The sequence below is a fragment of the Canis lupus genome, chromosome 33 (genome assembly GCF_003254725.2).
Source record: "Canis lupus dingo isolate Sandy chromosome 33, ASM325472v2, whole genome shotgun sequence".
In the NCBI taxonomy this organism is placed as follows: Eukaryota; Metazoa; Chordata; class Mammalia; order Carnivora; family Canidae; genus Canis; species Canis lupus.
Window position 1 is genome coordinate 28,862,674 of NC_064275.1, and position 14,932 is coordinate 28,877,605.

At 37.3% G+C, this 14,932-nt stretch overlaps 1 protein-coding gene across 3 annotated transcripts in view; it reads right to left on the reverse strand.

Annotated features, from left to right (window-relative positions):
* Nucleotides 1-14,932, reverse strand: part of LMLN (leishmanolysin like peptidase) — an 89,936-nt gene that overhangs the window by 13,109 nt on the left and 61,895 nt on the right. For all 3 annotated transcript variants that reach the window (XR_007407900.1, XM_025474636.3, XM_025474617.3), the window contains exons 13-16: nucleotides 14,037-14,169; nucleotides 12,045-12,204; nucleotides 9,876-10,006; nucleotides 2,227-2,437 (exon numbers count right to left, since the gene is read on the reverse strand). Coding sequence is in view for 2 of the 3 variants with exons in the window: in XM_025474636.3 (XP_025330421.1) it covers nucleotides 2,227-2,437; nucleotides 9,876-10,006; nucleotides 12,045-12,204; nucleotides 14,037-14,169 (635 nt within the window). In the remaining variant the exon portion in view is untranslated. The remainder of the gene's footprint in view (nucleotides 1-2,226; nucleotides 2,438-9,875; nucleotides 10,007-12,044; nucleotides 12,205-14,036; nucleotides 14,170-14,932) is intronic.

The window sequence follows — 14,932 nt, forward strand, 5'->3', positions numbered from 1 at the left end:
CATGAGATTGCATCAATTTAGTCACATCTTCATGTCCGACTTCTAATTCTAGTCCTCTTACTGTTTCCCCCACATCTGTGCTTACTTCCTCCCCTGAAGTCTTGGACTCTCAAAGTCATCCATGAGGGTTGAAATCATCTTCTTCTAAATTCCTGTGAATGTGGGTATTTTGACTTCTCCAGAATCACGAATGTTCTTAATGGCATTTAGAATCGGGAACCCTTGCCAGAAGATTTTCAATTTACTTTGCTCAAATCCATCAGAAGAATCACTATCTATATCTTATAAAATATATTTCTTAAATAGGAAGACTTGAAAGGCAAGATTACCCCTTGATCTGTGGGCTGCAGAATGGATGCTGTGTTAGTGGATATGAAAACAACATGAATCTCATGGCTCATTTCCCTGGAGCTCCTGGATGACCAGGTGTATTCACAACGAGCAGTAATTTTTAAAAGGAATCCTTTTTTTCTGAGAAGTAAGTCTCAATAGTGGGCTTGAAATAGTAAACCATGCTGCAACAGATGTGCTGTCATCCAGGCTTGTTTCATTTACAGAGCAAAGGCAGAGAGGATCTGGTCTAATTCCTAAGGGCCCTAGGATTGTCAGAATGGTAAATGAGCACTGGCTTCAATTTCAAGTTCCTGCATTAGCCCCTAACAAGAGAGCCAACCTATCCTTGGAAGCTTTGAATCCAGGCCTGACTTCTCTCTAGCTATGAATGACCTAGATGGCATCTTCTTCCATTGGAAGCTTCATCTACATTGAAGATCTGTTGTTTAGTATAGCCACTTCCACTACATCTGAGCTAGATCTTCTGGATAATTTGCTGCAGCTAATACAACAGCACCTGCTGCTTCCCCTTACACTTTTATGTTACAAAGACAGCTTCTTTCCTTAATCTCATGAAACAACCTCTGCTAGCTTTCAACTTTTCTTCTGCAGCTTCCTCACTTCTCTTAGCCTTCCTAGAATTAACTGAAGAGAATTAGAGCCTTGCTCTGGGTTAGTTTGGCTTAAGAGAATGTTGTGGCTGGTTTGATCTTCTATCCAGATAACTCGGACTTTCTTCATATAAGAAATAAGGCTGTTTCACTTTTTAAAAATCATTCCTGTTTGTATTCACTGTAATATTATTTTTCATTTCAAGAACTTTTCCTGTGCAATCACAACTTGGCTAACTGACATGACTAGCTTTTGACATGCCTTCCTCACTAAGTTGAGTCATTTCTAGCTTTTGATTTAAAGTGACAGACATGTGATTCTTCCTTTAACTCGAACACTTAGAGGACATGGTAGGGTCATTAATTGGCCTAATTTCAATATTGTATCTAAGGGAATAGGGAGGACTGAGGAAGGGGAAGGAAATGGGAATGCTGGTAGGTGGAAAATGTCAGAACACACAGAATTACCAATTAGGTTCACTGTTTTATGAGTGTGGTTCCTGGTGTCTCCCAAAGAACACACTACAATAATAACATCAAAGATCACTGACCAGAGTTCACCATAATAATAATTAAAAAGTTTAAAACGCTGTAAGAATTACCAGAGTGTGACACAGAGATGTGAATTGAGCCAATGCTCTTGGGAAAGTGGTGCTCAGTACTGGCAGAGCTGCTGACACAGTTGGCACACACCTTTCATTTTATTTATTTGAGAGAGAAAGAGAGAGAGTGTGCATGAGAGAGAGCATGAGCAAGTGGAAGGGAGAAGCAGACTCCCTGCCGAGCAGGGAGCTGGATGACTTGACCCCAGGACCTGAGCAGATGGCAGACACTTAACCAACGGAACCACTCAGGTGCCCTCCATTTGTAATAAGTGCAGTATCTGTGAGGTGCAATAAAGTAAAGAAGAATAAAATGAGGTATGCCTATATAACTGAAATACATTTAACTGCTTTTTGCGTTTAATGAGAATTTTGTTTACACTTGATTTCAAAATGAATGGTGGAAACATTATTTTTATAATCTTGAATGAATTTTATTTTTTTATTTTTTTTTTGCAAATCAGAGGATCTTTAGACGAAAAGTTCCTTATCCTTGCTCTTACTGAACGGAAGTGTCATATTTACTTACCTTCAATTTCTAACAATGTGGGAAGGAGGCTTTCTCAAAACTGCAATTAGAAGAGAAGATGCTCCACCTGTTTTAGAGTTTCCTTGAAGGGAATTTCCAACATTATATAAGAAAAGTCCTGGTCTTTACTCCAATCACAGAGACTACTCACCTAGTGGCAGAGCTCGGGTCAAGTTAGCAGCTGGAGGATCTCTTTCTGGAGGACAGAGCTCACAGAAGTCCCAACAAGATGGGCAGAGTAGGTTACCGTCATGAATCCAGCCATTCATCTGAATACTGACGGGGAGGACCTGTCCAGCTCGACTACACAAATATGAAGTGTTCTGAACCCAAACTGTCAGACCTTGAGGAGAACAAGAAACCTTTAAATAGGAAAAGAAAAAATCAGGTCAATAAGATTCTCGTATATGATATTATGAGCCTTTTTTCACCTACAGGAAAATACATTAGAATTTACTAAAAATGTTGACTGACTATAAAACACAATTTGGGATATAGGCATATCTTTAATCTCATATAAAGTTAAATTATTCAGGTCTAAAAGAACTTTCACTCTGGGGTAGCAGTTCTTAAACTTTTACTTTAGCACTTTCAAAAAAATCTGAGGAAAGCTATGGACACTTTTCTGTAAATATATAAGACAACACACAACTTACAATTTGGATTCATAGACCCCTGAAGCCAAGCTGTCAAGAATAACATTTCTGTAGGGGCACCTGGCTGGTTCAGTCGTGGAACATGCAATGCAACTCTTGATCTCAGGATTGTAAGTTTGAGTTCCACACTGGGTGTGGAGACTAGTGAAATATAAAAAACTTACAAAAAAAATAATAAAACCTTAAAAAAAGCATTTCAGTAGATTATAGTATCCTCATTATACTTCAGCTGAAACCTTTGTGAAAGAGCCATTATTCAGTATGTCATTTTCTCCACACGTCATAAATTTTGTAAATCAAATTTTTATTAGTTATTTTAAATTATAAAAATAATATATGCTCATTGTAAAAAAAAAAAAAAGGTAATACACAGAAATGTGCATAGTAAAAGTTTTTTACTCTTTTTCACTATCCCAGATCTGCTCAGGTATAAAAATGGTCCTAGTGATTATACATGGATTGGTAACATCTTTAAAGGTAAGACTCAGGACACCTGGGTGGCTCAGTGGTTGAATGTCTGTCTTTGGCTCAGGGCATGATTCTGGGATTCTGGGATTGAGTCCTGCATCAGGCTCCCTGTGAGAAGCCTGCCTGTCCCTCTGCCTGTGTCTCTACCTCTCTCTCTCTGTCTCTCATGAATAAATAAATAAAATCTTTTTAAAAAATAAATAAATAAAGGTAAGACTCATATCTTAACTGCAAGGGGTAACTAATAAAGTCAATTTTATTTTATTATTTAAGACTTTATTTATTTATTCATGAGAGAGACACGTGCACACACACACACACAGAGGCGGAAACACAGGCAGAGGGAGAAGCAGACTCCATGCAGGGAGCCCGATGGGGGACTCGATCCCGGGTCTCCAGGTTCACGCCCTGGGCTGAAGGCAGTGCTAAACCGCTGAGCCACCTGGGCTGCCCTAAAGCTAACTTAAAAAAAAAAAAAAAAGAATTTTTCTTTTCTTTTCTTTTCTTTTCTTTCTTCTTTCTTTTCTTCTTTCTTTTCTTCTTTCTTTCTTTCTTTCTTTCTTTCTTTCTTTCTTTCTTTCTTTCTTTCTTTCTTTCTTTCTTTCTTCCTTTCCTTTCTCTCTCTCTCTCTCTCTCTTTCTGAGATAGGGAGGTGTACAAGGGACAGAAGGGGAAGGGCATGGAATCTGGAGCAGACTCTAGGTTAAGCGTGAAGCCCAAAAAAGGGCTCCATCTTATGACCATGAGATCATGACCTGAGCCCAAACCAAGACGATGTTTAAACAACTGAACCACCCAGGTGCTCCCATTAAAGCTAACATTTTTTTTTAATTTAAGATTTTATTTATTTATTCATGAGAGACACACAGAGAGAGGTAGAGACATAGGCAGGGGGAAAAGCAGGCTCCCTGAGGGGAACCTGATGCAGGACTCGATCCCAGGATCCCAGGATCAGGATTCGAGCCAAAGGCAGATGCTCAACCACTGAGCCACCCAGGCATCCCTAAAGCTAGCTTTTTTTTTTTTTTTCTAAAGCTAACTTTTAAACAATTTTAAATGTCTTCTTCAAAGGTGTTTCTTTCTTCTTCTTCTTTTTTTTTTTTTAAAGATTTTATTTATTTATTGAGAGATACAGAGAGAGAGAGAGAGAGAGGCAGAGACACAGGCAGAGGGAGAAGCAGACTCCATGCAGGGAGCTCTATGCGGGACTCGATCCTGTGATTCCGGGATCATGCCGTGGGCTGAAGGCAGGTGCTAAACCACTGAGTCACCCAGGGATCCCCATTCAAAGGTGTTTTCTTTTTCTTTTTTCTTTTTTTAAAAAAATATTTTATTTATTTATTCATGAGAGACACAGGGAGAGAGAGGCAAAGACACAGACAGAGGGAGAAGCAGGCTCCATGCACTGGGAGCCTGATGTGGGACTAGATCCTGGGCCTCCAGGATCACGCCCTGGGCCAAAGGCAGGTGCTAAACCGCTGAGCCACCCAGGGATCCTTCAAAGGTGTTTTCTAAAAAGACTTCTCACTAATTTCAATTATGCTACTTCACTTTAAATATTTCTGGAACTTCTCTCCTGGGCCTATCTTCAAACCAAGTGTGTGATTCTGAGTAAGTCTGATGGTGGCAAATTTTTACTTTGTAAGTCAATGTAATTTTTAGAAATACTCCAAAATTGCCCAGAACCAACTTTGATAAAGGTAGTTGACTAAACTAGTTAACATTAAGTTAATATGGGTGTGATGCAAAATACTACATTTGATTTTCTTAGGAGGCTATTAAACTATTACTAAAGGCAATTTCAAAAGAGGGGTTCCAAAAATGTATTTCAACAACTGAGTCATTTTTAAAATGACTCTAACATCAACTAAGTTTAAATATAATACTAATTTGGAAATTTAAGTTCTAATAAGCTCAAGAAAACAAAGTGTAACCTCTTCCGTAAGTCTGTCCCACATCTAGTTAGCACTGCCATAACTACAGTGCAATGTAATTATTCTTTTAAGTGAGAATTGCCTGAATACTGTGCTCAGTGGCCAAAAAGGATACCAAAGAAGCCCATGACACAGTGCCTGTCCTGTAACGGCTTTAACTGAGGCAAGAAGGGTGGCATATGAATCCCCCTTGCCCCCAGATTTAATAGTGTCAGACTGTTTTATGATTAAGAGTCAATGTTGGAAGGTGAAGGGACTGTAAAGTATCCTTCAAACAGAGAAGGCACTGTGAGACTGAAAACTGAAGCAGGCATCTCCATACACTTTAATTCAGGGAGGATTGGGCAGATAGTGATCTGGACAGCTGTGTAGCTTTGCTCTTCTCTGCAAAGTGCAGACTTCAGTCTTCAGATTTTATAAAGCAAGGTGACAAGCAGAAGGTCATGTAGTAAGATCAAAAGGCTCACATGCACTTCAAAGATTTCACAAGCATCCAACAGAACACTGATCTTTAATAAACCTGCGGTGCCTGGACGCCTGGGTGGCTCAGTGGTGGAGTGTCTGCCTTTGGCTCAGGGTGTGATGCCAGAGTCCTGGGATGGAGTCCCACATTGGGCTCCCTGCGGAGAGCCTGCTTTTCCCTCTGCTTGTGTCTCTCCCTCTCTTTCTCTCTGTGTCTCTCATGAATAAATAAATCAAATCTTAAAAAAAAAAAAAAAAAAAGACCTGTGGTGCCATCTGTGAGTCAGGAGGAGGAAAGACTACGTTATCTCTAATAGATTCATGGAAGGCGAAAGCAAGCCTCCCTGCATTCCAGCCTTGGCAGGCATTTCTAAGGTATGTATATTAATCTCCAAGGGGCCTGGAACACATAACCCCAAGAGAGTTCATCAATCAGACATGAACAAGGTGGAGGGCTAAAGATGGAATCAGTATTGTCATTACTCTTACAATCAAAAAATGGTAGAAACAAGAACAATAAAGCTTAGAAAGTTTAATAGAAGAAAGAGCATTTATATCCTAAAGATGTGCATGGAATTTGGGTTGCAGTGAGGGAGAAATGTGACCTGGTGAACTGTGTTAGAATCGGGGTGGGTAAGGATGGTAGTAATCAGGTAGAGACGGGAGAAAGTGAAAGGGATGTGGACAGATCTAATAAGCACACTGAGGACAAAGAGAGCCAAACTTCCCCCCTGAGAAAGGAGTTATAAATATGGAAAGGGAGAAAACTAAGCTGAACCCTTTAGTTTTGGACTGGAATTAAAGATACTGGTACAAACTCATGGTTATATACATACACATACGGGTATATATACAAATTACACACACACATATATTTCCTATATCTGTTTACCAAGAGGGCATGGGGAGTAGCTATACCCCAGTGGCAATGAACAGTGTATCTAACAATTGATCTTAGTCTCTTAAATACCACACTCCATTAAACTAGAGCTCCTTGAAGAATTAGTTGACACAAGAGCTGGGGCAAAGAAAGTAAAGATAAATATAGAATATCTTATGCCAGAAAGCAAGGAAATATTCAAAGAAAGATGAGGAAAGGCCAAAAGGACACAGAAACCAGCCTAAAGGGGCTTCCTCTAGCTAAATCTGGGGGAACTTAAGTATCAAAATAAATAATAATAGTAATGGTAATACCTTGAATAAAATGGAATCCATGACCCACTGTTGATATAAATATGTAAATTAATAAAATGGAAGTTTGATAAAAAAAATTCATTGACATAGTTCTTTTCTACAAAATACTTATTAATTACAAAGAAAATTAGTAAGAAAAGAGTAACTGATAGTGAGGAAGCCTATTAGACACCAACAAGTTAACATCAGCAGTGAAAGGACAAATCAAGAGTGTACCATCAGAAGGACATGAGCATCACTTCTGTGATATTACTGCCCAAAATACATGACCTCAATTCTATTATGAGGAAATATCATACAAACACAAATGAGGCACATCCTAGGAAAAAAATAGCTTATAATTTTTTTAAATGTCAGGGTTATAAAAGTTAAAAGACTGAGGAACTGTTCCAGACTGAAGGAGACCAGAGACATGACAACTATGCAACATTTGATATTAGTCCAGATCCTATTGCTATAAGGACATTATTGGGACAATCAGAAAAACTTGAATAGGATCCAAGAATTAGATGTATCAGTGTTAATTTTCCTCCCCTCCCCTCCCCTCCCTTCCCCTTTCCTTTCCCCTTTCCTTTCCCCTTTCCTTTCCTTCTTTTTCTTTGATAGGATTGTGGTTATGCAAAGGGATGTCCTTGTGTATAAGAAATATACAAAGTACTTGGGGAGGAGGGTGAAACATGTCAGCAATTTACACTTAAATAACTCAAAAAAATTTTATAGCATTCTTCCAACTTTTCTGTCAAAAGAAGTAAAACAGGGCAGCCCAGGTGGCTCAGCGGTTTAGCGCTGCCCTCAGCACAGGGCCTGATCTTGGAGACACGGAATGGAGTCCCACATCGGGCTCCCTGCAAGGAGCCTGCTTCTCCCTCTGCCAGTGTCTCTGCCCCTGCACTCCCCGCCCCGTCTCTCATGAACAAATAAAATATTTAAAACAAAACAAAAACAAAATAAGTAAAACAACAAAAAACAAAACAGCTAATCCATGTTAAGTGTTTGGAGATTATACATATTTTCCCATATAAATGGTGGTTGGTATTAAATTAACAAAATTAACTGACAACTGTAAGTACAGGGAAGCCAAGTACATTCAATCTTTATAGATGGTATTGCAAATCTGCATAATCACTTTCTGGTGCTGTGATGTTGATAAACTACTAAAACAGCCTGAAGATGGGATGCCTGGCTGGCTCAGTCAGTAGAGCATATGACTCTTGATATCGGGATCATGAGTTCAAGCCCCATGATGGGTGGAAATTTTACTTAATAAATCAAAGAAATAATAAAACAAAATAGCCTGAAGATGTCATCCTCCTATTATAGTCGCCACTGTTTTAGCTTTATCCTTTTTAATATTTTCACTTAAGGGAATTTATTTCAAAAATTATCTTTTTGTAAATGTGCTTATAAAAGCATATTTTTATCATGAAAAGTGAAAATTAATTCGATTATATAACAAGGAAATGATTTCCTTAATTATGATACTTTAAAAAGATGTAATGTCTTATGGCCACAAGGAATAACAATTATTCCTGGTTGGCTCAGCCAGTAGAGCATGCGACTCTTGATTTCAGGGTTGTGACCTTAAGCCCCACATTGCTGGTAGAGTTTATTTAAAAAAAAATAAAAAAGAATAGTAATTTTTATTATTGGAAAAATCTGGAAGAGGTGTTTTGCTCCACATAAAAAGTACGAAGTGAAGGCAATAAAACAAAATTTTATGTTATGTTTACAACCAGGTCAAAACTATGAATTCAATAAATACATAAATCTGCAATGGAATTTATCAGAAAACGGCTGCTGAATTATAGTTGTCAGATTATAACTGAAAAGTATTTATTTTGAATTGTCTTTTATAAGATTTCCAAGATGATTTTAAATGAATTGTATGATATATGAATTATATCTCAAAAAACTTGTTACCAAAAAAAGTTAATTTCATAAGTAACTTTAAAAGTAATAATTAAATTCCCAGCTAAAGAAGTCCATTTAGGTCTTCCAGCTGCAGGGAACCCTGGGAGGCTCGGTGGTTGAGTGACCTGCCTGCCTTTGGCTCAGGTCGTGACCCCAGGGTCCTGGGATCGAGTCCTGCATCAAACTCTCAACAGGGAGCCTGCTTCTCCCTCTGCCTGTGTCTCTGCTCTCTCTCCGTGTCTCTATGTCTCTCATGAATAAATAAATAAAATCTTAGAAAATAAAAAACAAAATCAGATGTGCAAATGAGACAATTAAGAAAAAATAGTTTACAACCTTTGGATTTCTAATTATAAAGGAGAAAACCTATTATTAATCTGTAGTTGATTTATTAATTCTTAAATCCATGCTTTACTCAGACCTTATGAAATAAATTGCAAATATTTTCTATGATAAAGTAATATTTGTTCAAAAAATTACATATATTCCATTATTTCCTTGGGATATATGCCCAAAGTAAAATTACTTTTTTTAAAGCTTTTAAAAAAATTTTTATTTATTTATGATAGTCACACACAGAGAGAGAGAGAGGCAGAGACACAGGCAGAGGGAGAAGCAGACTCCATGCACCGGGAGCCCGACGTGGGACTCGATCCCGGGTCTCCAGGATTGCGCCCCGGGCCAAAGGCAGGCGCTAAACCGCTGGGCCACCCAGGGATCCCCCCAAAGTAAAATTATTATAAAACTTGTTGATAGGGATCCCTGGGTGGTGCAGCGGTTTGGCGCCTGCCTTTGGCCCAGGGCGTGATCCTGGAGACCCGGGATCGAATCCCACATCGGGCTCCCGGTGCATGGAGCCTGCTTCTACCTCTGCCTGTGTCTCTGCCTCTCTCTCTCTGTGTGACTATCATGAATAAATAAATAAAATCTTAAAAAACAAAAAAAAACAAAAAAAAAACTTGTTGATATATAACAATTACACATTTTTTTAAACAAATGGAAAAAGGTACTTTCTCTCAAAGAAATGACAATATTTTCACAAAACATAAGCATCCAAACTAATATTTACATAAATAATTATCAGTACATTACATTAAAAATATAAAATGTATTTTAAAATATAAAAACCACTGATAACAAGACAAGTTTATATAACATTTGATCATATAGTTTACCTGATAACACCCACTCCCCCAGTCTGGGTAACTCAGCTTCCTCTCACACTTTTCCATGACAAATGCTGATTTCTGAATTAGACAAACTGAATGAGGTCCATACTTTTCAGCACCATAGTTTTTAAAAAGATCTGAAGCAAACCAGAAAGCATCTCTTAAAAATTGACTTTTGGCTCAAAGAACAAGAAACTGAAGCATCCCATTCTTGTGGTTAAAAGTTGCTTTAAAGATCAAACATGTTTAATGGAAATTTTCATTAAAAAAACTCAAGGGGTCAAAAATCAAACTGGATTCTCAATAAAGGACTTAAGTGGGAGGAAATTATTATATCAAAAACCGGAGATAAAACTGGGCCTAAAGTATCTAAATTACATAAATAGAGGAAATAGCACTAAGAATCATCTTTACTGGTAGTCTAAATAGGAGTCACCCCCCAGATGATCCATGACAGATGAAGCTAACTGATTTATATAATGAAGGCTTTTTTAGAGTGTTGCAAAAACTTTTTGGAAAGTTTTCTTGTATTTTCATCTTATGCTATGTCCTAGAGGCCCCTATATAACATGCTCATCCAGTTTCAGATTAAACACAAGCATGCAGAGGTACAGGATGGATTAAAGGACTTCTAAATAGCTAATAGATGAGGGATGAGGCTCTTAAGCCCTAGTGATAGATTGTTTTCTTTACACTTAATATAACTTTCATCTTTTGAAAACACAGAGTTCTTAAAGATAGGTATTTTATGTCAGTTTTGAAAAATCTGAATTATGTAAGTTAAGAAAGAAAATATAATACAGAGTAAAAGAACTTTTTTTTTATTATTCAGGGTAAAAGAACTTAAAAAAAAACATTTCTTTGGTATTTATGAGTATTTCAAAGTTCTTGAAAAACAAAGTGATCATCATCAAAAAAAGAAAAGGGGATGGTCAGCAAACTACAGCTCTCAGGCCAAATCCTGAAGGCTACCTGTTTTTATAAATAAAGTTTCATTGGAACACTGCGATTAATTTACATTGTCTATAACTGCTTTCACACTGTAATAGCAGAGTTCAGTAGTTCCAACAGAGACCGCATGACCTACCTACCAAGTCTAAAATATTTACTATCTTTCTCTTTACCATAAATGTTTGCCAACTCCAGCCCTAAAACAATAAAGTGTGATACCATATCTTTGGCAAACCCATAATTGACAGATGTCTACATTTCTCAGCTCTAACATGGAATTGCTGAGTAGTTATAAGTTTTTAGACATTTATTAAATAGGTGAGTGATGAAAAAAATGACTGTACAAATCTAGTTAAAGCTACCATGTTTAAAAATAAAAGGAAAAATCATATGGTTATTTAAAATGTAAATAACAGAGTATGTAATGAAGTATGGAATAAGGGGGTAATAAAAAGGACCAGGTTAGAAATTTTGATGACCACAGAGTTAAAAACTACCTATTGCTCTTTATTAACATACCAGGTGTGATAACATTTTGTTTACAAAGGTGAATACCGAACTGTCATAGAGTTTATGGGTTTTAAAAGGGAATAAATAATATGGCAATACATCTTATTAGCCATGGGATAACAGTATTATTCTGGTATCTGGAGAATGACATGTTACTTATAATTACATAAAATGTACACTCTTTAGAAGAGAAAAAATAGGATACCTAATATGATTTAATAAAAAAGAGCTCTGCATTGGAGGATCTTACACTGGCACCAATTAACTGTATTACTTAGTGTCTCTGCTCACCTGTGAAATTCAATAATATGTTCTCTGTCTCTCACATCAGGGTTTTAGAAGACTAAAAGGAAATGATAAAAATAAAAGTGCTTTGCAAGTCAAAAGTGTCATGCAGATGTAAGGTACAACCAAAACGTAGCATGTGCACATATGTGCAAATGTATCTAGACAACAATCCTTGTTATGTGTCATAGTTCTAAGCATTTGCTATGAGAATTCATTTATTTCTCACAAGTACTCTATAAGACAGGTATTATCACCTTGGTACAGAGGAGGAAACTGAGGCACAGAGAAGTTAAGTTACTTCTAACAAATGGATACCAGTGGGATGACAACAGAAATTCAATCTGGCTCCTGGGTCTGTGCCCTTTATCCCTTTTTATATTGTTGATATGTAATTTTACACAACATTTCATTTCATAGACTACTAACCTGGTTGATTTTCCAGTATTCTACAATCTGAGCTGCGCTGATATTCACCACTTAAATGCCAACTGAATTCCTGACTGAAAGGGCAGTAGTCAGCAATTTCTACTGAACCACCATAATAAGGCAAATCTTCTGCAGGTATTCCGCTTAGTTCATCGAAGTACTACAAAAAAAATTATTAGGAAAACAGGAAAGTAAGAAATATTTTGTATAATCAAAACAAAGTCCACAATTTATAGCAACCCTTTAAGGCTGCATAATATAAAAAAGATATTATTGTACTTTTCTTCATATATAATAGAACATAAAGACAGTAATATACAACCTGTGGGGTATTTCGAGGTTGTTATAGTTACTTTTCTTCATATATATTAGGACATAAAGACCATAATATACTACCTGAGGGGTATTTCGAGGCTGTTATGGTTTTAGAAATAGGCAAGGTAAGTATATTGGTCTAAGTTTTTTAATTAGATGACAAATTTGACTAATGTTTTAACAAGATAAATAGGAAGATTTTCAAGAGTTAACAAAACACAAAACTAATCCAGAGAATTAAGATATTTTAAACATAATGTACTTCAAATGTTTTTAGAAGACTTAATTTATGTGTTTTGACAAACCTGAAAAAATAAAACTGTGATAAAATGAATGAGATCATACTTAAAAAATAGTTTTGGGGTGCCTGGGTGGCTCAGTTGGTTAAGTGTCTGCCTTCAGTTCAGGTCATGATCTTGGGGCCCTGGGATAGAGCCCCACACTGGGCTCCCTACTGGAGGGGTCTGTTTCTCCCTTTCCCTCTGTCCCTTTTCATCACCCCTGCTCATGTGCATTCTCTTTCTCTCAATAAATAAAATCTTTAAAAAAATACTTTGAACACCAAAAGAATAAGTCATCAGATAAATTTTAAAGATTTCATATTTATACCAACTCCATGAATTATATTACTATGCCTAGAAATACAGTTGCTATCTTATGGTGTCTGGAAGCATTCAGTGGGGTCATAAACACAGATAGGAAGCTCAAAATTTACCAGCTATCATTTTAAATTATCTTCTGAGATACCACTTCTGACTACAGAATCCTTTTAAATGGCAGGCAGAAATGAGGCGTTTTAGAGATGGCCACTGCAACAAAAAACTTAAAGGTCCAATGAGAGATTCAGACTGAATATGTGGGACCATTTCCTTCACCATTTTTTTTTTTAAGATTTTATTTATTTATTCATGAAAGACACAGAGAGAGGCAGAGACCTAGGCAGAAGAGAAGCAGGCTCCTTGCCCAGGGAGCCCAATGCAGGACTCAATCCTGGAACCCCGGGATCACATCCTGAGCTAAAGGCAGACAGACACTCAACAGCTGAGCCACCCAGGCGTCCCCCCCTACCCCCCATTTTTTAAAGAGAGAGAGAGAGAGGAGGGACAGATGGAGAGGGAGAGAGAATCTTAGGCAGGCTTCATGCCCAGTGTGGAGCCCAACACTGGACTGTGTCTCACAACTCTGAGATCATGACCTGCGCTGAAATTAAGAGTTGGACGCTTAACTGAGCCATGCAGGTGCCCCTCCTTCATCTTACAGATACCATGAGTTAAACCTTTTCTAATGCAGGACTTCCAAGACTTCTAATTAATTGGATTAGAGTACCTCAGTTATTTTCTTTGAAAAACCTTGTTTTCTGTGTAAATTAGATGAAATCAAAGATGAAGACTTTGGAAACAATTAGAAAAAAAATACAAACCACTTAAAAATAGATCCAATAAATATTCTAAATACCTTTTACCATTACTATAAGGCATTCCTGGATATTAATTGTTGTTGATTAGCTTATTGACTTTAAAGAATTCTAAGATTTCTTCATTTTTTCTAACTTACAGAAAACAAATGGAGCCTTTCACAAGTTGAAAAACTTGAGAATTCATTCTTCTATTTCAAAATGGAGACTTCCTCTTAAAAAGTTGAACTGATTTCTAAAATAGTGCCCAAAACAAGTGTTACCTGGTACTCTTGAGGTAAAGGTTTTGAAAATTTCTGCAAATTACACACTGCAACTGCTCTCTGGTCCTGTCTGCAAGTTAACTGCAATGGATTACTTCTGAGTGTGTCACAGAAAGGGCTCAGCATCTGCCTCCTGCACACAAAGATAAACACCACTGTATCAGAAAATATAACAAATCCATTTTAGACCTTGTCTTTTCTATTAACATTGCAGTTTGTTTTAATAGCTTAATACTAAGTGCTGAATCAGGTTATAAACTTATTTTTATTTATTTTTATTTTTTATTTTTTAAAGATTTTATTTATTTATTCATGAGAGACAGAGAGAGAGAGAGAGAGAGAGGGAGAGACACAGGCAGAGGGAGAAGCAGGCTCCATGCCAGGAGCCAGCCGCGGGACTTGATCCTGGGACTCCAGGATCGCGCCCTGGGCCAAAGGCAGGCGCCAAACCGGTGAGCCACCCAGGGATCCCCATAAAGTTATTTTTATTTTTTTTTATTTTTATTTTTATTTTTTTTTAATTTTTATTTATTTATGATAGTCACAGAGAGAGAGAGACAGAGACAGAGACACAGGCAGAGGGAGAAGCAGGCTCCATGCACCGGGAGCCCGATGTGGGATTCGATCCCGGGTCTCCAGGATCACGCCCTGGGCCAAAGGCAGGCGCTAAACCGCTGCGCCACCCAGGGATCCCCATAAAGTTATTTTTAAAAGGGTAAAAAGAAATACTTAATATAGATATGAAAGATTAATGCTACATGCATTTTAACATCATTCCACCATTATTAAACACAATTCTATTTTATCTCTTTCTCCACTTTTGCCAGGAAAATGGAGTTCTGCAGGCATGATCTGCAATGTTTAATGAAAAATAATGAAATTCCTGATGCTGCTTA